Source organism: Elgaria multicarinata, chromosome 5 (genome assembly GCF_023053635.1).
Source record: "Elgaria multicarinata webbii isolate HBS135686 ecotype San Diego chromosome 5, rElgMul1.1.pri, whole genome shotgun sequence".
NCBI lineage: Eukaryota > Metazoa > Chordata > Lepidosauria > Squamata > Anguidae > Elgaria > Elgaria multicarinata.
This window is the reverse complement of record NC_086175.1, coordinates 39860245-39881724: the sequence shown is the minus strand read 5'-3', so window position 1 is coordinate 39881724 and position 21480 is coordinate 39860245. Positions and strand designations below refer to the sequence as shown.

Sequence of the window (21480 nt, the reverse complement as noted above, 5' to 3'; positions counted from 1 at the left end):
ATAAATAAATAAATACATTTTAACCTATACCCTCTCATTCTATGCTTTTAAAAAAGCAAATTATTTAAGAACAGCTTTTTCTATTATTTTGGTACAGCAGGATAGGGAAAAACAGAAATTTGAAAATATTTTTTTCTCTGTAAATAGCTGATTTGTTCTGAATTTGGATAGGGAAAAAGGAAAACACACATCATGACAAAACCACAGCAGTCTTACCATGTGAGTGTTGGCTGTCATTAGCTGAGGATAGGAAGAGAAGCAAGTAGCAAAAAAGGAAAAAAAGCAAGACACAAATAAAATAGACCACATAAATGTTAACATGCAAATAAAAAGCAGAAGGACCTTAAAATTATATTCAGTGTCACTTAACAAGTACAGTAGAAGTGCTTTGAATGAATGTATGAAACATATTACTATGATATCGGAATGTCCATTTCTTAAAATGGAAGTTATGAATAAATCAGACAATTGAAAATAGAAAGTATGTATTAATGGCCAAATGAACCACATTAATAATATATAGTTCATAAAAGAAATTCTTTCTTCTTAACGGTACTGTAGCTACTTACTATAGCTCTTTTTATTATCTATTTATTTACGACATTTATATGACCACATTCTCTGGGTGAGTCATAAAAAAATATTTTTAACACCCAATATTAAAATACCAAAACCCCATAAAATAATAAATTACAGACTAAAATATCCAGGAGCGGAGAGGAATAAAACCAATTTTACAGCATCACTCAAATAAGAGGACAGATAAAACAGTGGCTATGTTCTCATGTAGTGATAATTCAGGATTACTGGTTTATCCTAGTTTACAGTGAATTAGTGTGCTGGTACATGTAGCTCATTCATTCCCATTTTACTCCACCCTTCATAAAAGCAGGTAAAACTAACCAGAAGGAGTAAATTATTGTGATGTCCAAACCTAGGATCCTGATTTTTTGTTGTCACACAACCCAGACTTCACAAGCCAATAATGGTTTGTTGTTAGTATTTGAATCTCAACTTGTCAGGGCACAATAAACAAGGATCTTGGTTTGGCCATTGCAATAAACTATGCCTTCCTGGTTAGTTTTAGACTCTCTCACAAAGGAAGAGTGAGTGCTGATCATTCACAGTAAAGCAGGAATCCTGGTTTATTGTTATGTACAAATGCAGACAGTGGGTTAAAATTCAGCTTTAAGATCACAACTTTAAAAGGTCTGTAGCAAGAAAAAGGACAACTGGTGTCAAAATGACTATAATTAAGGCAAAAGGCAAGCCTCTCTAAGGAGGAATTTCCACAACGTGGGTGCCACCACTGAGAAGGCTCTCCCTCTAGTAGCCCACCCACCCAATTTCACATAGTGGGGGAATCTGGAGAAGGGCCTGTGAAAAGGCTCACAAAATTTGGGTAGTTATATGTGGGAGGAGACAAGTAATCATGGCCAGAAGGTGTTAAGGACTTTAAAGGTCAAAAACAGCACTTCAAATTGAGTATTTGACATACTGAATTAAGACTTTAACATTCCCTTCCAATTTTGCATTAAAAAAACTACAACCTTTCATATTTATAAAAAAACCATGTTTACTAGATGTAGGTTATGCAATACTGGATCATACTTAAGGAAGAAAAAAGACATAAACAACATAAGGTTTTGATCTTTCCAGGATAATTTGAATCAAGCTAGATACAAACCTGTCCATTACTGGTCACAGTTGAGTTGTCAAACAAGAAATAGGCACCAAAGAAAAAAACCACAGCATCAAATACTCCCAAGAATGTCCAGTAAATGAATATACGCCAGCGCAGGTGAGCATTCTTGGCAACATCCCTGAATAATGACACAGACATTAATTTTGAATTGTTAAAAAAATGAAATATGAAATTGTTTCCCTGAGTGACAGGAATGCTCTAATATTATGCTCTATCCATAATATTCCTATGTTGATGTCTTTCTCTGTATATAGTATAGTTTTCCATTACATCTGGAGTTCTTTTAGAAGGGAACAACTTGTACTATCAAGTATATTGATGACTCTATCTTAAGTAATAAAAAGCAACACTAGATGTCTCCAAAAGATTTGCTTTCATTTCAAGAGGCTGCTCTTTGTACAGATTTTTTAAACACATACACACACTTTTTAAAACATCTGATATAGAGCCTTAGTTATTGGAGTTCTAATGAGAATTTTGTATATATCAATTGCACGAATGAGGTCATTTACTCGTCAATGATTCCACTGGCATCTTGTAAATGACATCTGTCATATAAACAACCTGTGAGGTAGGGTTAGCTTGAGATATAGTGATTTGCCCTAGGTTACCCGGTAAGCTTTGTAGCTGACCAAAGGTATCCAGGCCTCTCTGGTCCTAACGACTAACTCATACTGGCCAACTACTGTCGCAAAATAGCTCTCATAGTTGGTATGACTAAAATTTCTGCAGGTTTATGCAAATGAACAAAGCCTGCACAAAGTGTCTTTGCTGGAACATTTTCCTGCAAGACATTTTAACCAGATTCACACAGTACCCTATTAATGAGGAACTGGAGAGGCAATCCTGCTGCTGCTGTTGCTGCCACTTATCTTGATCACTGAACTGCTGTCTTTCTTGGCCAACAGTAGAAGCTAAGTCTTCTTCTAGTGGTGGTTTCAATAAATGAATAATTTGTTTTATTCAGCTTAGAAGGTAATGTGTTAATCACTTAGAAGGTAATGTGTTAATCTGCTTATATTTTTAATGCATTCATTTATTTCTAAGCTTTGTTATTAAATTACAGCTAACATAATTTAACACTGAGGTGTCATCAATATGCGGATGATACCCAGCTCTACCTTTCCTTTTCATCAAACCCAGGTGAGGCAGTGACTGTTCTGAACCAGTGCCTAGGCACGGTAATGGACTGGATGAGGGCTAACAAACTCAGACTCAATCCAGACAAGACGGAGGTACTGTTAGCGGGTGGTTTATCTGTCCGGCGAGGTGATGTTTGCCCTGTCCTGGACGGGGTTGCACTCTCCCTAAAGGATCGGGTCCGTAGTCTGGGGGTGCTCTTGGATCCAGAACTGTCACTTGAGGCACAGGTGAACTCAGTGGCAAAGAGCACCTTTTATCAGCTTAGGTTGATATACCAACTACGCCCTTATCTGAACAGAGATAGCCTAGCTACAGTTATCCATGCTCTGATAACATCTCGCTTGGATTACTGCAATACGTTATACGTGGGGCTGCCTTTGAAAACGGTCCGGAAGCTTCAGCTGGTACAAAACAGGGCAGCCCGTTTACTAACAGGAACTGGCTGGCGAGATCACATTACGCCAGTCCTTTTCCAGCTTCATTGGCTGCCAGTCCAGGTCCGGGCCCGATTCAAAGTGCTGGTATTGACATTTAAAGCCCTAAATGGTTTGGGGCCAGGTTATTTGAAGGAACGCCTCCTCCCATATGTACCTGCCCAGACCTTAAGATCATCTACAGGAGCCCTTCTCCGTGAGCCCCTGCCAAAGGAAGTGAGGCAGGTGGCTACTAGAAGGAGGGCTTTCTCCGCTGTGGCACCCCGATTGTGGAATGAGCTCCCCAGAGAGGTCCGCCTGGCACCCACACTGTACTGCTTTCGTCACCAGCTGAAGACCTTTTTATTCGCTCAGTATTTTAACACTTAATTTTAACTTAAATTTAAATTTTACTGTTTTAACTCTGTATTTTAATCTTATATCAATTTTGCTGCGTGGTTTTATCCTGGTTGTGCTTTTTATACTGTATTTTGTAATTGTGCTTTTAACCTGTTGGTTGTTTTATTGTGGTTTTAATTTTTGTGAACCGCCCAGAGAGCTTCGGCTATTGGGCGGTATAAAAATGTAATAAATAAAAAATAAATAAATAACAGCTTTCAGGGCAACATACAATGCACAATCAAATAAAAGCCATATATACTGTTAGTTTTACCCTACCCAGTGCCTGTTTACCCTACCCTGTGCCTGTTTGCTTTCTCTTCCCCCTCCTTATTGTTTTATTATGGTTTTATTAGAATGTAAGCCTATGCGGCAGGGTCTTGCTATTTACTGTTTTACTCTGTACAGCACCATGTACATTGATGGTGCTATATAAATAAATAAATAAATAAACAAATAAATAATAATAATAATAATAAATGAAATCAGAAACAACATAATAAAACAAATAATTAGTGGCACCTCAAATGTGGAATTCTCTCCCAAGAGGGCTCTGTAGCTGCTACAGAATCCCCAAAGGGTCCAAATTAGTTTGCAAACAAGTGAATATCGATCGTTTTAGTGCTCTGTAGCAGTTCTTTTCTTTTTTTAAATTAAACAATTTTTTTTTGGGGGGGGGTCCCCTGAATTTTGGGGAGTGACAGAGTGCTGCAGGTGGACCATGCAACCCATAGGGCATGTGTGGTCCAACCCTGCCCTCTTCCAACATCTCATTGACGAGGGTGCCACTAACGGGTCTTAAGTGTCTGTCCAAACAATGTTATTAACTCTACCTGTACAGTGAAGGGTCTCTCTTGAGTGTATCTGAACTGACATGTTGTTCCATTAGACTATACAGCAAGATAGGAAGGGAAGTGAAGCTGATATTGTACAGGGTAAGATACGCAGTATCGTATAAAGGCTGTAAATGGAAAAACAGATTATATTAACCAGCTATAATTCTGATACTGTAATAGTAAATATTTAAAGATGGGAGATGACTAAGACCTCCCACTGGTATAGAATAATATAGTATAGTATAATATTAGATAAAGTCCATTATTGAGTATCAATTTCCTAGTTATTCACTGTGATCACACTCCTCTATTCATGCAGCCCCAACCCCAAAAATACTCCCAGGCCTTAGCTAGACCTAAGGTTTATCCCTGGATCATCCTGGGGTCATCCCTGTTCATGTAAATGACACACAGGATATCCCGGGAGCAGGCAGGGACGACCCTGGGACGATCCCGGGATAAACCTTAGGTCTAGCTAAGGCCTCAATTAGTAAAACATTTCATTACCAAATATTGTGCTAAGGACACAGGGCACTGTAATAAATTAGTACTTTGTGTAGTACAAAAAGAACACAATCCAACCAAAAGGTAGACAGTTTTAGTCCCATTGATTTTAATGAGAAATATTTAAGGACCTACTTCACTCTCCCATTGAAACCAATAGGACATTAAATTTGGCTGGACCAAACCAAAGTTCTCATGCAGTGACTGAAGTTATGAAGTAATAAATGCAAAATATGACATTTCCATGTCAGGCATCATGTGAGTCATTGTGGATTGCGGTCTCTGGCAAAAATGAGAACAACAATACAATTGGAAAGAGAGTTGTCCTCTGAGCTGTTCTTGCTTGCGAACAAACTTTATTGAAAAGGAAAGGGGTTGTAAATTCCTCCTTTATAGAGGGTGTTGTACCAGCTTCTTTAAAGGATGCAGTAACTAGGCCACTCCTGAAGAAGTGTAGTTTGGTGCTACTAGTATTCTGATGACACCCCACTCTATCTCTCCTTTCCATCCAAATCGAAGGAAGTTGTTCTAGTTCTAAATCTGATGTTGGTAATGGACTGGATGCGGACAAACCAACTGAAGGTTAATCAAGAAAGGCAGAGGTGGACCTTGTTACCCGAAAGGCAGAGCAGGGAATAAGAATTCAACCTGTGCTGGATGGGGTCACACACACACGAAGACTCATGCTCACAATTTTGGGTGTACTGCTGGATTTGGTGATGAACTTAGATGCCCAGGAGTGCAGGCCAGGAGTGTTTGCACAGCTGCATTTGCTGTGTCAATTGTGCCTGTTTCTAAAGATGTTTGATATTGCCTATGGCCACAGCATCAAAAAGGTATTCCCCAGCACCGCATCCTGAGACTGCCCCTCTAAGAAGGACCCTAGCCACTGTATAACAGTGCCTCCCAATCCCATCTCAGACAGATGCCCAAGAAGGATACAATGTGGTATCAAAAGCCACGAGAAGTCCAGCAGAACCAACAGGGACACACTCCCTCTTTTGATTGTCTTGGGCCCTTTCTACACCTAAGGATTATCCCAGGAAAATGGAGGGATTGTCCCTGCCTGCTCCCGGGATCCCCCGTGTGTCACTTGGATGCACAGGGATGATCCTGGGACAATCCCATGATAAATGGCTGGACTTCTCAGCAGCTTTTGATGCCCTCCTCTGTGTGCCCCTACCAAATTAAGTGAGGAGAGTGGCTCCTAAGGAGAGGACCCTTTTAGTTGGCACACAGTTGTGGAATGTTCTCCCCAGAGAGGCTTGCCTGGCACCTACGTTGTGGTCTTTTCAGTGCCAGGTGAACACCTTTTTATTCTCCCAGGCCTTTTAGTCCTTCAGTTTTTCAAACATGTTTTAAGATCCTTATACTGCTGCTGGCTTTTACTATAGTTTTCCTTAATACTATGCTTTATTATATTGTTGTGTTTTATACTTTTAGGTTTTGTGAATCACCTGGACAGCTTCAGCTATTGGGCGGTATAGAATAATAAATAAATAAATATTTATCAAAATAAAATTAAAATTCTCTTAACCGATTAAAAACAGATTTCAAATTGTTAAATGAAAAACCAGGAGAAAGAGTGTTCTCAGATACCTGCTGTGAAAACCCACAGAAGAACTGGTATAAAAACTGAGGGAAAATGAAACAGACATTCTGGAAGACAAAAAAAAAACACCCAATAAATGTTGTACATCATTATCATACTATATAAATGAAATCAACTTCATATTTAAGTTTTACTGAACATACAATGTAGTTTTTAATAAGAAGGGAAGAACAAATTCTCACTAAAAAGCAACTTTTCAGTACTACATGAATTATTATAGCAGAACAGTTGGTTTTGCAAGCCTGCACAGTAAAAGATAAGGTCGGGGGTGGGGGGACAATTTGTGAGGAGAACTGGGCAATAGTGACAGAAAAGATTAGTGAAAGTATGGAAGGAAGTGCAAAGAAGGATGCATCCCATACAGCCACCACTAAGAGGGGGCAGAAGCATAACCAGTAGAGGGTGGGGTAGACTGCATTTATTGTAATTGCTGTGGCTGCAAAAACTGTGTTGCAATTGCATGAATTGCTGCAGATTTATTTATTTATTTATTACTTTTATATCCCGCCTTTTTTCCTTCAAGGAATCCAAGGCAGCATACATTATCCCTCTCTCCCTGTTACCCTCACAACAACAACCCTGTGAGGTAGGTTGGGCTGAGAATATGTGCCTGGCCCAAAGTTACCCAGTGGGTTTCCATGGCCGAGCGGGGACTAGAACCTGGATCTCCCGACTCCCAGGCCAGCATCTTAGCCACTACACCACACTGACTCTTACCCACTACACCACACTTTGTATCTATCTTTCTAGACATGTCCATATGAGTGATGCCATGGAAGAAATATGTACTTGTAAACATTAATGTAGATGTAAACTGACTGAAAACCAGACTATTAACATACAGCTGTTTCCTTTCCTGCAAAGTAGACTTCAAGCATCTAACTCTCAGAGTAATTCCCTATTAAATCTGAAGGGAGAACGAGGACAATATAGAGCAAAAGATATTCAGTCATTTAACTTTTCATTGCTGCATTTGAGCATACTGATCAAATAGGTTATTTGTAGTTAGGTGTTGCTTTAACCCTGGTTTTTTTTACAGGAGCAGCGTATTACTCCAGAGTTCAAATGGATATCAACACTAGGCTGGGAGTAGATTCCAAATTCAGTGCCAAGGGGGAAATATGCCCTTGACTTTGGACCACATCTGTTCTGTGCATTAATTATTGTGACCTATGTGATGCTGTTTTAGAGGCACTGGGTGAATTCGTTCCTTTATTTAATCTATGTATGAATGTATCAAGTAGCATATCAATGTTAAAAAGATGAAGTAAAAATAATCTGGCTGAGGTTAAGTGTCATGTTGAGATGAGCTACACCCTGGAGGTAACAAAACACATATGTGAAATGTGCTGATCTATTATTATAAAACCCCTGAGTGTTGCACTTTAAAGTACAGGTTTACAAGGCTACGGACTCTGTTGTTGTTGTAAGCATAACAAAATACAGATAAAAATTACCATTAATACAATATGGCCTATCACTGTAGACATAAAAACAAACAATCCATCTTAGATTCAGCTTGGTCAACTGAACTTGGAAGCGGATTCATGTTGCAGCCATCAAACTGCTTGCTCCTCTATTTACTGCATTAATGGATATTCTAGCAGTGTGGCTTTAGGGCTGCTGGTTTTTGTGACCCAATCCTAAGGTTGCTGTGAAATCGATGCAAAGGATGAGACACGCCATCTGCTACAGAACATCACGTCACAAGGGCTGCAAGTAAATCAGCAGAAATCTCTAGGGCTGGGACATAAATCATCTTTACATTTTAAATATTCCTTCCTCAATTCTGCTGTTAGGAAGCAGAGTAGATGGAAGTAACTTCTATTTAACGTATATCAGAATAGTGAAGATCTAGAAAAAGGGATGAAGAAAATTGCCATTTTTGTCAATATGCTTGGATCCAAAGATGCCACTAAATGGAGTGGTGGTTGCTATTACCCCATCTACCTGCAGCATGGCCATTCCCCAAAAGCTGCCTCCAGAATGTCAGGAGATCCTTTAGATCTTTGGGGAAGAGCTGATACAGATGTTGGGAGATCAATGCCCCCTTGCATGAGCAGAAGTGACTTCATCAAACAGTGGAATCTTTAGATAGAAGCCAATGAGTTTAAAAATAAGCTGCCTCTGTCTGAACTGTGCTGTTAATAACAACAGAGTTGGGAAGACATTTTATCATTAGGTGCATTCATTAGTATAAGGCAAAAAGAAAACAATGCTACCCTACCTTATAAAAGAAGTATTGCACAAGTTCAGCTATCCTGACGTAATAAAAATGCCCATGAACAAGCAACATTTTTTTCAAATGTTTAAATTTGGGTATTGCATAGTCACTGTTTCTTGCAGCTTGGCGGCCTTCTTTTCCAATAACGCCTAGAAGAATAAAGTGATAGAAGCTGGTAAAACAATGTGAAATGATGCAGTGAATTTGAGTTGGTGATACTAATAATTAGATTTCCAAATGGTTTAAATTTGATTTCATGGTATGTACTTTGAGAAAACATGCCACTAAGAACGAGCTCTGAATTCTTTAAATTAGATCAATGATATACAACCTTTATGTTCCAAGGCCTAATTGTCTACCAACCTGTACCCAGGGGGATATAAAGAGAGAAACAGGAGACAGACAATTGTACACACACACACTGTTTTGATGATCACATCCCAGTTTAATATACTGAAATATAAATGAGACTTAGGCCCTTCCCTCCTCCCTCACTGTCAGGTTGCTATTAAACCAGGAAGTCCTCATAATATCTCATTTTGTTCATATAAGACATGAGTTTAAACCAACTTCAAACTGTGACGAACTGAAGACTTCCTGGATTGAGGCGTGCCAATAAGGGAAGGCGTACCACAAGGATGGAGTATGCAGGTGCAAGGCTTATAAACGTCTTGCCTTATTAAGCAAAGATATGATAATCTGAACACAGCCATAGTATTCTTTCTTGACTCCCCTGCCCCCAACACTATAGACAGTTGAAGCTAGAAAGTTCTCATATTTGTGCCTTGACTGCCCATTGGTCCTTGTTGCTGCATGGAGATATTTTAGAGCATTAGAAACAGCCTTCCCCAGAAATGCTGGACTGCAGCTCCCAACATACTGTCCGAGGATGATTGTAGTTGCAGTCCAACCTATCTGTATCAAAATGGGGAAGGCAGCTCTAAAGTATTTTTCTCTCTACCAGCAAACAACAAGAGCTGTGCTTCATTTGCCCCCAATACATATGAAGGACTCTACTGGCCACTCAGCATCGTTCACTCAACAGTGAAATGGAGATTAAATCACTGATGGAGAGGATACAAATTCTTCCACAATAGATGGAGGTCTATATTGTTGTCAACAGAAGTTGGCATTCCTTCCATAATTACAGGGCCATTTTGACTCTTTGTCTTGGTACGAGAACGCAATGGGAAGCCACCAAGGGGGAATTTCCCTGTGGGGTTTCATGTCGTGATGGCCGGCGCCATTTTGAATATTCAAGTCATGGGAGGGCCATACCATAGCAGGTCATTTTTTGCAAATCTAGCATTAGGGTGCTTGATGAGCCACCCACAGCCTGAAAACAGCCCACAGATTCTGGCTGACCTGTCAAGCACCCCAACAACCCTCACTGGGTTTGAACGTAATAAACTAGGGTGTACGCCTGCCATGGCTTGAATATTGAAAATGGCAGCAGCAACCTTAAAAGGAAGCCCCGCGGGGAAAATCCCCCGTGGCTTATTCTTTTTACATGTGAACCAGGTCAATACCACTGCTTTTTAAAATAATGATGTGTTGTTTTTTAAAGCCCATTTACTTACTTTAAACTGGAATCTAATCATCCACTTACCTATGCCAACATGTGCTTCTAAGATCATACTGACGTCATTTGCTCCATCACCAATTGCCAATGTGATGGGGTGCTCCTTTGACCATTTAATTAATTTTACAATCTGGAAGAAAAAGAAGCACTATCAGAAAAGCTTTACTGTAATACAGTAAAGGAGCTAAATTGTGTCATTGTGCTCCATATTTCACCTGCTAGATATTACTATCTTTTTTTCTTTTTTTTCCTTTGCAACTTGACCACAATAGATATGTGTTGGTGGGGGTGGGTGGGCATACCATAGAATCCAAATACCATAGAATCATTCTATTTTCTAGGTGGAATGAAAGATACAAAACATATATTTGTTCACTCTACTTTTTGAGAAACTCTGTATGCCCCTCTCCTTACCATAGAGAGAAAGAAACTTACTTGTGCATATAATCTCTTCAAATAAACCTAATGTTTATTTGAAGACATTATAGGCATACTTTCTGGGAACAGATGAGGTGGTCAGGGAGGGGTACAGTGTAGCCCAGTTAACTTGTTACTTATTTCCCAAAGTAAAGGGAAAAGCAGATTATATTTCCTGGAAGTAATGGGTGTTTAGCCCAAAGAGAAGTTATTTCCCTATTTTTATTCCTACTCCTAATTGATGAGTAAAATCATAATCAGACCCATAGATTTAAAAAGAATTTCCATCATACACTTATTCTTGTCTCCCCAAGCTTTTATTTTTTCTATTTAGGAAATAAAAGATTCCATATGAGGTTAGTGTGCAATCTCACAATAAGGTATCAGCTGAAAATATAGCACTTTTCCTGAATTAAATAAGCTCATTTTTATGTTGTGTCAATCCTTGAAATCTGGTGGAAATATACATAAATCAGTGGCACAGCAGGATGTCATTTTAATACACCATTAACTAATTGCTTTCTTACAGAAATTCTTATTTCATTCATTGCTCCTTGTTATCCATTTTTGCTTCCGTCGTCAAGATGGGTGTACGTTTTAAAATTACCACAACTCATTACACGAATACTTTAAATATTTACATAAACATACATTTATCGTGTAATTGGAACAAGCGAAACACAAACCTGTGCTTTTTGCAAAGGAGCCATACGACAGCATAAAACTGCACTGCAGTTTCTACAAATTTCAAGGAAGAGCTCTCTGTAGTTACCAGAGCTCCCATCCTCCCGTGGTTTCATTATTAATGATAATGCTGCTCCATCAATAATTAAACCATAATCTTGCATTTCAGCTGAAAGCCTGTTGAGTGACCAAAAACAACAACACAAATTAACGCTGAAGTTGCAGTTTAACCAATCGTGTTTTATTGAGCAATCACTTCCACAAAATATGCTGAAATAAAGCACATTCAGATATTTTACAGATCTTGTCCTTTACAGCAGTCTTATTTTTTGTACAACTATCACAATAGAGAGTAGAAGCTTTTACCACTAGGTTGCAATTCCTCTACTCCCAAAGTTGCCCTCAGAAGGCATCTCTTCTCTCACTTTTTGCACTTGTATCACACAGTACAAAGCCAAGTTATTTTTACATTTTGCAGAATGCTCTTCCAACGGAGTCATTAAGTATCACTTTCACAGGAACAACTAGAAATAAATATGTGCACATTTTGGAGGGTGTATTACTAGTATTTTTAGGGCTAACCACAAGACACTTGGTCATTTCAAGGGATGTTAATGGCAAGCATGACGAAGTCCAACAAAGAATTTTAGCTGGAGAAATGCTCATTTCTCATATGATCTTCAGTGTTGAACAGCTTGCCTGATTTTAACAGTGACCATAATACATAATTAATTAGTACATGGAACAATACGGGGAAGATGGGAATGTAATTTGATGGAGTAGCACTTTGGAAAACCGAAAAGAATTCAGAGAGAGAAAAAACCCACCTCTTATTCATGCCAGCACTTCATGTCAGTAGAGGAACTGTTTGCAAGATATACTCAATAAAACGCTCACATATGTTCAGCTTAGTGTTATATAATTAACGCTCTTTTTTATTTTATCACTGAACCAATGCTAGAAAGAAGAGAAAGTTTATTTCGCCTTGGAATTTGTACTTTCTACATACCCTGAGAAGGTGTCCCTTGTTAAGCTGCCACTGTGCCTTAGGACAGTTTTGCTTAATTCAAACAAGACATCGTGCAAACTCTGCTCCTCTATTTTCTTGGTAGTTAACTCAAGTATTTGAGTATTTCTTCTGAATAGTTTGCAGGCATAGCAGGCGGCCGCAGCAGTCTCCATTTTGTCTCCCGTCAGAACCCAGACCTTAATGCCAGCTTTTTGCAGCGCTTCAATTGTATCAGCAGCTTTTTCCTGTAATCTTGGAGATACCAATTGCAAATAAATATTGACAGAACTTGAAATTAAAAATTTAGGGGATTTACTAAAAGGTTTGTACTATACTGGAAAATGTGCTGGTAAAAGGAGTTTAGGTTTAAGGAGTCTTTCTTGCCATGAAATATATTATTTATTTCGTTATCAGATTGCTCAATCTTTATTGATTAAAAGGGATCGAGATTTCATTCCAGAGGAGCTGCCACATATTTTAGTGTCTTCAACTGCTTGTTTAAAGCATCAATCATCATAAGGCCACACTAATGGCTAAGTATATTAACCTTCAACACTGAAAATCAAATAAAAACCTAATATACACAATTAGATTTAAGAACTATTGACTTTAGTTGCCCATGAAAAAGTATATTACACTAAATTACTAAAAGAAATGAATCCCAATGAATATGATGAAACTTCCTTAAATTACAGGTAGGACCAGTTTGCACATCATGACAGAAAATCACACAAGCTATTTCTGGTTAGCATAAACAACCTACAAATGCCCCATTTGTAGGTTGTTAGCATGATGTCCAAACCTGGACACTCTGTTTTGTTTATGGGTTAAATAACCGCGTGTTAACCCATGATTTGTCTCCATGACATGCAAACCAGGTCACAGAGAAATGTGATCCACTACAAAACCACTGCATGCAGGTGGATAAAGAGATGTGCACGACACTAAACTCTTTTAATTGATTCTACTATTTTGTCTATATAGCTACTTATCCAATTTTTGTTTTGTGATTTTACTTATATACACAAATCTTGACTCTTTAAATACAGGTCAATATGAAGACGGCAGGGGAAATTCTAAAGGGGAGTGAATGGGAAAGAGGGCTGCAGGTTGAGGGAAGTATTTACTGTTTGTATTGCAGGGAGTCTGCTATTAACTGTCTAAAGAGGACAGGAAAACTTGCTTTGGGGAAGTAGCAAAGCCTGTTATAGCAATCCATGTTGCACAAGTACAGGGAATTACCTTCTTTCAGCTTTCTACACATCCCTTTGATTCCAAGCTGCCATTCATTAACTAGTCTTAAAACTATGTTCTTAAAGTTTTTATGTTATTGTAAGTCATTGTAAGTTATATTATCCATAAGTCATTTTGAGTACTGTTATGGTAGAAAGGTGTAATATTAATAAACATACAAATGAAAATAACTTGGGATCTCAAAGGCTGCATTCAGACTATCATATCTTGGCTTATTAAGGTGAGATATGAATGAGCCTTTTGCCACACATGCAACCCCATTTGCTACTCACCTTGATAAACCAGGAAATGTCTAATTAACTACAGTTTTATTTTATTTATTTATTTATTTATTTATTAGATTTTTATGCCGCCCAATAGCCGAAGCTCTCTGGGCGGTTCCCATTTTGTCTAAACCAGGAGAGGACAAGTTGCTTATCTGTAATTGTGGCTTTTCAAGTGGTCATCTGTGGGTTACACACTTGCACAGAACAGTAATTTGGAATATTCTAGAGCTAAAAAGAGTTTTAGGCAGTTGTCCAGCCAACCTCCTATATGCACACTTCAGGCTTTGTTCCCACCTGCCTCTCAGTTATGGAATAAAGAAAGTGAGGCATTGAAATAGGGAAGAGGGTGAGTAGTGTGAGTTCGCAATGGCCACTTGAAGAACCATGATTACAGGTCAACAACCTGCCCCACTTCTTCATGGTCTCTGTGATTCACACATATGGGTTACTGAAAAGCAATAGACTTATTGAAGGAAGGGGATGTCACACCAGAATTGAAGGAAGAACCACTCTGCCAAAAGCAGCATCAGTATGAGGTCTGATATTCAGGTGTTTGATGAAGGTAGAAGACTGAGTCCAGGTTGCTGCACTACACAGTTGCAGAAGCAAACATTTCTTAGGAAAATGGCAGAGGTGGCTATGGCTCCAGTCAAATGACCCATAACTTGTGTGTGTGGGGTGGGTGGGTTAAGCTTGCCAGGTGGTAGGCAAGAAGTATGGGTGAAACCACCCATTTGGCAGAGCATTGTGATGACACAGAATGAGACTTTTTGGGTACTGAGTGGCATATGAATAAATGGGTAGATTTCCTAAAGCATGATGTTCCACGGATAATGTAGAATAAAAGTGCCCTTCTGACATCCAGGGAATGAAGCTTTCCTCCATGTGGTTCTGAAGTTGGTAACCATAATTTCCCAGTTTTTGGCGGGGTGCGGGGGGAGGTACACCTTCCTGGCTTATTGAGGCATACCATGAAGGGAGGATAAAAGCAGCAGTATACATGGGTAGAAGGCTCATGCATATTTCAGTTTATAACAGCGAGAGCCAAATGATACCCTAAATCTGCTGCCACAATCCACCTATCACAGTCAGAGGGTTTTTTTAATCACAGAAATGCCTGGATAGGAAAGATCATTTACCACTTTAACTGATAACACCTAATGCAGCCGATACATAAGTATAAATGAAAAAGATTGTACTAACCGGTCTTCAACTGCTGTAGCACCAAGCAGGATAAGCCCCCTTTCTATATTTTCATATGCCTCCGCCAGTTTCTTTTCCCGATCCCTCAGGGCCAACTTTGCCTCCTGGAGCTCCTTCTGCACATTCTCATATTCTTCATAAGTGAATCTTTTATACGCAACACATAATGTTCGCAGACCCTCCTAAAGGAAATTATTTTAAAAGCACAGAAATATGTTCACTGAAAACCCACCAAAGATTTTCAATTGTATTTACAGTTATTTATGTAAATTACAATTAGTATTTCTACTTCATATGCTGGTTTAATTCACTTCAGTCTAGGATGCAAGTTTCTTAATTGCTCGGAATAAGGCAATGTTTCAGAAGAAACATATGAGAAACCCAGAAGCTCGGGGAATTAAATTTCCTACTGCCTTGCCCACTGCTTTGGAAAAGAAGAAAAGAAAGACTTACTCTTAATTGAGGCAGGTGAGCCACTTAAGATTTCCATCAGATTGGCTTGGAAAAAATTCATTGAATCCCAAAATTCATTCCCCTCCCTTCCACCCTGCTCCTTTTTATTCCACTCATCCCCTCAAACCCCTCCCTCCTTTTCTTTAACATTCAATTTGGCTAATGCAGCTGATAGCAGTAAGTAGCCACAGAGAGAGGGAAGAAGGGAGACATCTTCCTTCTCTGGTGGCTAGCAGACCATGTGAAAGCATGCCAACTGGATGCAAAGCCCTGGTAACCCTGGAGAAATGTAATTTCTCCAAGAGCCACTGACATAGCAGAACTACTGGGCCTTTCAAACTGAAGTGTGAATGCATGAGAAAAGATTTGGAAGGAAATTCTTTTTCAGCTCCGATTTCAATGAAGAATATGGGGCTCATAATACTTACCTATTCTTTGAGGTAAGCATTATGAGCCCCTGAAACTCATATTGAATTGCTAGAAGTACAGGTTCCACTGATATCTCCAATTCTTAATGTTGTGCACATAGGGCATGTCAACACCAGTCTTTATCCCAGGGATCGTCCCTGGATCATCCCTGTGTGTCCACATGATGCACAGGGGATCCCAGGAGCAGGTAGGGACGAACCCTCCATTTCCCCAGGATATCTGCAGACACTTTCCCCCCAGCTTTTTCCACAGTCCCGGGACGATCCGAAGGACTGGAGGTGGTGTAGGCACCCATCCCAGCGTCTTCCATCCTTCCCACGAGTAGTGAGGGTCAGCAGAGGGAAGGAGCCAGGACGAAAGGAGTCCAGGGATATTGGGGGTAGGTGGGGAGTGGAGTTAGGTTTTTTGGAGGTTTTTTTACTTACTTTTTTGCTGGAGCGCAAGCGTGCTCCAGCTCCTGACTTTTTTTGAAAAAAATGGTGGGCACGACGTCCTGCTTCCTCCCTGGACGTTGCACGCCGCATGTGAACCCAGGGGGAGGATCTCACGATCAGCATATCGCAAGATCCTCCCCGCTCCCTCCCTACGTGTAGACATGCCCATAGACATCCAGCAACACAGCATTGAAGGAATGAGAGTATCAACACAAATGAGCATGTTCACAGGTCATATTAAGTCATCGTGGGTTAATTAACTTGTGGAGCTTCACAATATGCACCAAGCCACCTCACATAAACTCAGAACAAACCCTGGGTTTTTTAACTCTCACATAATCCCTGCGACCCGGGTTCTCACAACACAGCAAGCCACAGCGTGCACCACAGCTTGCATATTCAAAATGGCAGCCACCACAGGCCACAGGCCACCATTGCTTAAATAAGCTATGGTAGGCTGATTTGATTGTGCAAAATAGGTCAATGGCTAATTTATCTTTTGTCCCCACCCTCACTGTAGGTAAATCTGTACTTACAAACAACGTTTGCAACTTTCTGCCTTGAATGCATACAACATAATTAATGCTTTCCAGACATAGGATCTTACCACTGCATTCCGCTCAACTCTTGATCTAATCTGTTCTATTTTGCCTTCTGTTACTCTAGGAAATATAGAAGAATCTGCTCCTTTACAAAATAGAAATATTTCTCCTGAAAATGTAAACAAAACAATTGTTAATAACCAGATTAAATGTAGATTAAAATATCTCTTCCCACCAATAAAATAAAATAAAATGACATCTTACAAAAAAAAAGTTTTGAAAATGAGCACCTACATTAGTGGACTTTTGAGAGTCAAAATTGCAAGCATAGTATTTTAAAACATTATGGAATAGTAGGAGACAGGAAAAAACGAGCCACTTATTAAAGGACCAAAGAACTTGGGTACAAGGCTGTGTTGTTTTTTAATTTTTACCTTTTGCTGATTTAACGATCACACTCATCCGTCTCCTTACTGAGTCAAAACTAAGGACCTCCAATAATTCAAACCTGAAGGAAAAAACAAGAACATATTTCAAGAACATATTTTTAATATATCTATACACACACCAATAATGGTACATATGAATGACCTTTGTGGTATAAAAGTAATATCTCACTGAAACTCCATAAACTGACTCAAAAGCCAAACCTGTCAGGCATATAGATCATCCTCAGCTATAAATAAACAGTTTTGCACAGTAAAATTTTCTGAAGACGTTAAAGATTAGAAATAGTTATGTATGTAAGATACGCCTTTAGTGTAGTAGTCCTCCTTTATGTGAAGTATAACTCACCTTTCAATATCATTTTCTCGATTTAAAATTTCCATAAAATTGTCTTTCAATCTTAAATATGTGTAACCAAGTCTGAAAATTCAATCACAGATACACAGAGGTTAAAACAATCATATTTATTCATTCATGTTTGCAACATACTGAGCTGTGTAATCAATTGTGTATGCTAGAAACAATTATTTTTAGGTCATTTACAGAGTACAAATATATTCATTTGCTCAAGCTGGTTCAGGATTTCTTTTTTCTTATGTTCTGTCTCAAGGTTTTGAGAAATGCCATTTCAGCTAAGCTGTTCCCACCCAGCTGGCATACAAATCAGGTCCTTTACTTTCCATCAACAAGATACACAGTGCTCTTAGCCCCTGATCATACTCGTGCCCAGCACGTATGGGTATATAGACATGTATAAATCCTTCCTGCACGGCATGCACACTTGAAATATCAACACTCAAATTAGTATTCTTCTCCCCGTCTGGTGTGGATAGCAATAAGCTTTCCTTCCCCCAAAATATGGACGCAGAGGTACCCATATATGGGCCAACTTCTTGTTCTTCTTCACATGAGGCCACTGCTCAGTGGTAGAGCATCTCCTTTGCATGGACAAGGTCCCAGGGGCAGTCCCCAGCATCCCCAGCTAGGGCTGGAAAAACCCCTGCCTAAAACCCTGGAGAGGCACTGCAGGTCAGTGTTGATAATACTGGCTATATGGACCAAAGGTCTGACTCTGCAAAAGGCAGCTTCCTATGTTCCTGTCTCATAATAAGGCAGATTTTCATATTTCAGTTGTCATCTCTGCCCCTTAAAATTTGTATGGAAATTATAAGGAACAAAAAGCTTTTACTGCTCTTGCCTGGCTGAGAAATACTAGGAGTTGTAGGACTTTTTCTGTCTAAACATTCATAGGATGCATAAGACATTCAAAAGCACCTGTTAACAGGCCGTTACACCAGAGCAATGCCTTACACACAACCAGGCCTGACCTTTCTCACTCCCGTCATTTCCTCTGATCCCTTCAGGTTTGTCTTCTCCTCAATCCATCTCAAAATTCAGGGAAAGTTTCACAAAAGATATTACCCCTCAGTGGAGACACTATCAAATTAAACTGATCTCTAGTATGGCACTTACCTTTGAATCCCTTCAACTAAAGCAACTTCATCAGGGGATGATGAAATATACACAGCAGACCTCCCTGACAGCTGAGCTTTCTTCAATCCATCCACATTGTCATCTTCCTTTACTTGAACAGTGTGACAAAGACACAGAGCTCGGAAAAAGAGATCTTCTCTGTCCTAATAAATAAAAAAGGAGTTTTGCTAGTACACAATTTCCAACTCTAAGAGTTGGCATCAATATTAAATATTGTCTATATGTAACAGGTTTTACTTTTATGGAAAGGATGAGGCAGTTTAATATACTAGTTCGATGTGCAAGTGCACACACTACCAGCTTGGATCCTAAGATGAATTAACTTAAGGACATTCATAGTAGAGAAGTTTTCCTGTCTCCTCCTACCCCAGCAGCTACCTGTTACCTCCAAAAACCTCTCTGGAGTATCACAGAACATCCTGAATAACGTGGGATAGAACATGGGGCCTGCAGCCTAGAGTAAGGGACAGGGAAATTTTTCTTACGTGAATTTCCTTAAGTTAACGTATCTGAGGATCTGAATTAAGCTATGTGATGTATTTGAAGGATTACTTTCCTACACTTCTGTATCAGTTATTTATAAGCCTATTTACCCACTTCCATTTCTGGGCCACCAGTGCAGCCACACAGGGCTAAGCTGCTCAAATACATCTCCGTGAGCCAAAGCTGACATCACATTAAAGATGTAGTAAGCAGCTATGCCGTTTGTTCTTTTTTTTTTTTTACTCTAGTGTAGTGCAGGGGGCCTGATCCAGATTGGAACCCTAGTATGGAGGATAAGGGAGTTTTAACCTTCCCTGCTATGGGCCTGATCTGAACTGGGTGATGGGTGATGTGGGGCTGCCTGCAATTTATTTTGCAAAATAGTGATCCAGCTTCATTGGCTTAGGCTAAGAGTCCATCTATTCTGCTCTAAACTCTCAGAGCTTTTCTACACAAGGCTGTTAACTGCTGTATCTACATTTAGTTTCAACACAGAATTGAGTTCTGAGCTCTAAACAGAGCTTTCCTTTCCTGCTTTTCTGCAACATAACCTCTAGGCGGCACTGTGGTATAGTGGAATATCGCAATTACACAAGTAGAGGGGGGAAATTATTTTGCTTTCAGAAACAATTTCCCATTTCCACTCTAACCCCCCCCCCAGAAGTGTTCTTAAAAAACAGAAAAGAAACTGTCATCTAAAGAACCCATAAACAAGTGCAAGGAATCATGAGTGCACAATAAATGCCTCATGTAGAAAGATTCAAAGAGCAGAATTAAAAAAGGAACAAGCTCTGAGAGAGGAACCAGCATACTTGTGCACAAATGGTCAGAGCAAGCTCCCTTCAGTGCCTGTTGTTGCCACTACACTACCATGACCATCCCACTAAGTTAAAAAAATATTACACAGTGTGCCAGGCATGTGTAGGCCTCCACCAGCTGTTGTTAACATCACTTAGTCCCTCTAGGTTCTTCTCTCTGTGTGGGCCTGCCTGACTCCAAACTTGTTTAGCCTGGATAGCAGTAACTTGCATCAGAAGCTACTGTGGTAATAATGATTGAAAAGGATTTAGCATACTGAGCTGCAGCCCACTGACTAAATAATTTGTTGTAAGCCACTTTAAATTCAAGAACTCTTGTCTTCACTTACTGGTTTTGAGGCCAGGGGGTGTTCTTGAGCTTTATAAATCATTATCAGTAAGTGCTTGACTATAACATTTAATATTCTAAAAGCATAATTCTTACCCAGCACAAAGCTACTTTGTTTAATTAAACCTTCCAAGTATCATGTTTTCAATACATGAACAAGTTATTATTCCCTCAGCACTTATATATTTATTTTTAAGAATGCTTCATACTTTCCCACTTCCTCCTGGGGAAGAATCAATCATATCAATACCAGCACAGTCGCGGAGGATTTGGCCATTACAGATGACATGAGGCACATAAACATGCCCCTCAATGCAGCATTCTATAAACTCCATATTATTCTCTGTTAATGTCCCCGTTTTATCTGTGAAGACATATTCAACCTGAAAAGAGACATACAGAGCAATTAAGGATTGAAATAACAAGGACAGACCTTGGGGGGAAAAGTCAGCTGTCTTGATGGCTGAAGTTATTACGCGTGACTTAAGGGTTTGTCCCTTGGCCTTTAGAGAGCATGCAGAAATTGTCCTTTCAGTGATGACATTTGCTGTAATGTAGATGCATGTAACACAGAGCAGAAAGCTACCTATTTTGTTTTCATTAAGAAAATTATATATGTTGGTTCAGATAGAGGTAACCTATGTAACCACCCAGAGAGCTTCAGCTATGGGGCAGTATATAAATGTAAAAAATAAATAAAATAAATAATATGTACGTTCCAAATCAGAGAGCAACTTTTCAATGCAAGAACTATATCAATACTATATCACGTTAGTGTAAGCAATTATTTTATAAATAAAT

General features: G+C 39.3%; 1 protein-coding gene across 1 annotated transcript in view; it reads right to left on the bottom strand.

The window, feature by feature from the left end:
* Positions 1 to 21480, bottom strand: part of ATP11A (ATPase phospholipid transporting 11A) — a 108070-nt gene that overhangs the window by 19481 nt on the left and 67109 nt on the right. The window contains exons 13-25 of the mRNA XM_063126166.1: positions 20889 to 21062; positions 19030 to 19193; positions 17905 to 17976; positions 17544 to 17617; positions 17175 to 17278; positions 15252 to 15433; positions 12529 to 12780; positions 11522 to 11696; positions 10446 to 10548; positions 8840 to 8985; positions 6600 to 6659; positions 4494 to 4621; positions 1688 to 1823 (exon numbers count right to left, since the gene is read on the bottom strand). Of these exons, the coding sequence (XP_062982236.1) occupies positions 1688 to 1823; positions 4494 to 4621; positions 6600 to 6659; positions 8840 to 8985; positions 10446 to 10548; positions 11522 to 11696; positions 12529 to 12780; positions 15252 to 15433; positions 17175 to 17278; positions 17544 to 17617; positions 17905 to 17976; positions 19030 to 19193; positions 20889 to 21062 (1770 nt within the window). The remainder of the gene's footprint in view (positions 1 to 1687; positions 1824 to 4493; positions 4622 to 6599; positions 6660 to 8839; positions 8986 to 10445; positions 10549 to 11521; positions 11697 to 12528; positions 12781 to 15251; positions 15434 to 17174; positions 17279 to 17543; positions 17618 to 17904; positions 17977 to 19029; positions 19194 to 20888; positions 21063 to 21480) is intronic.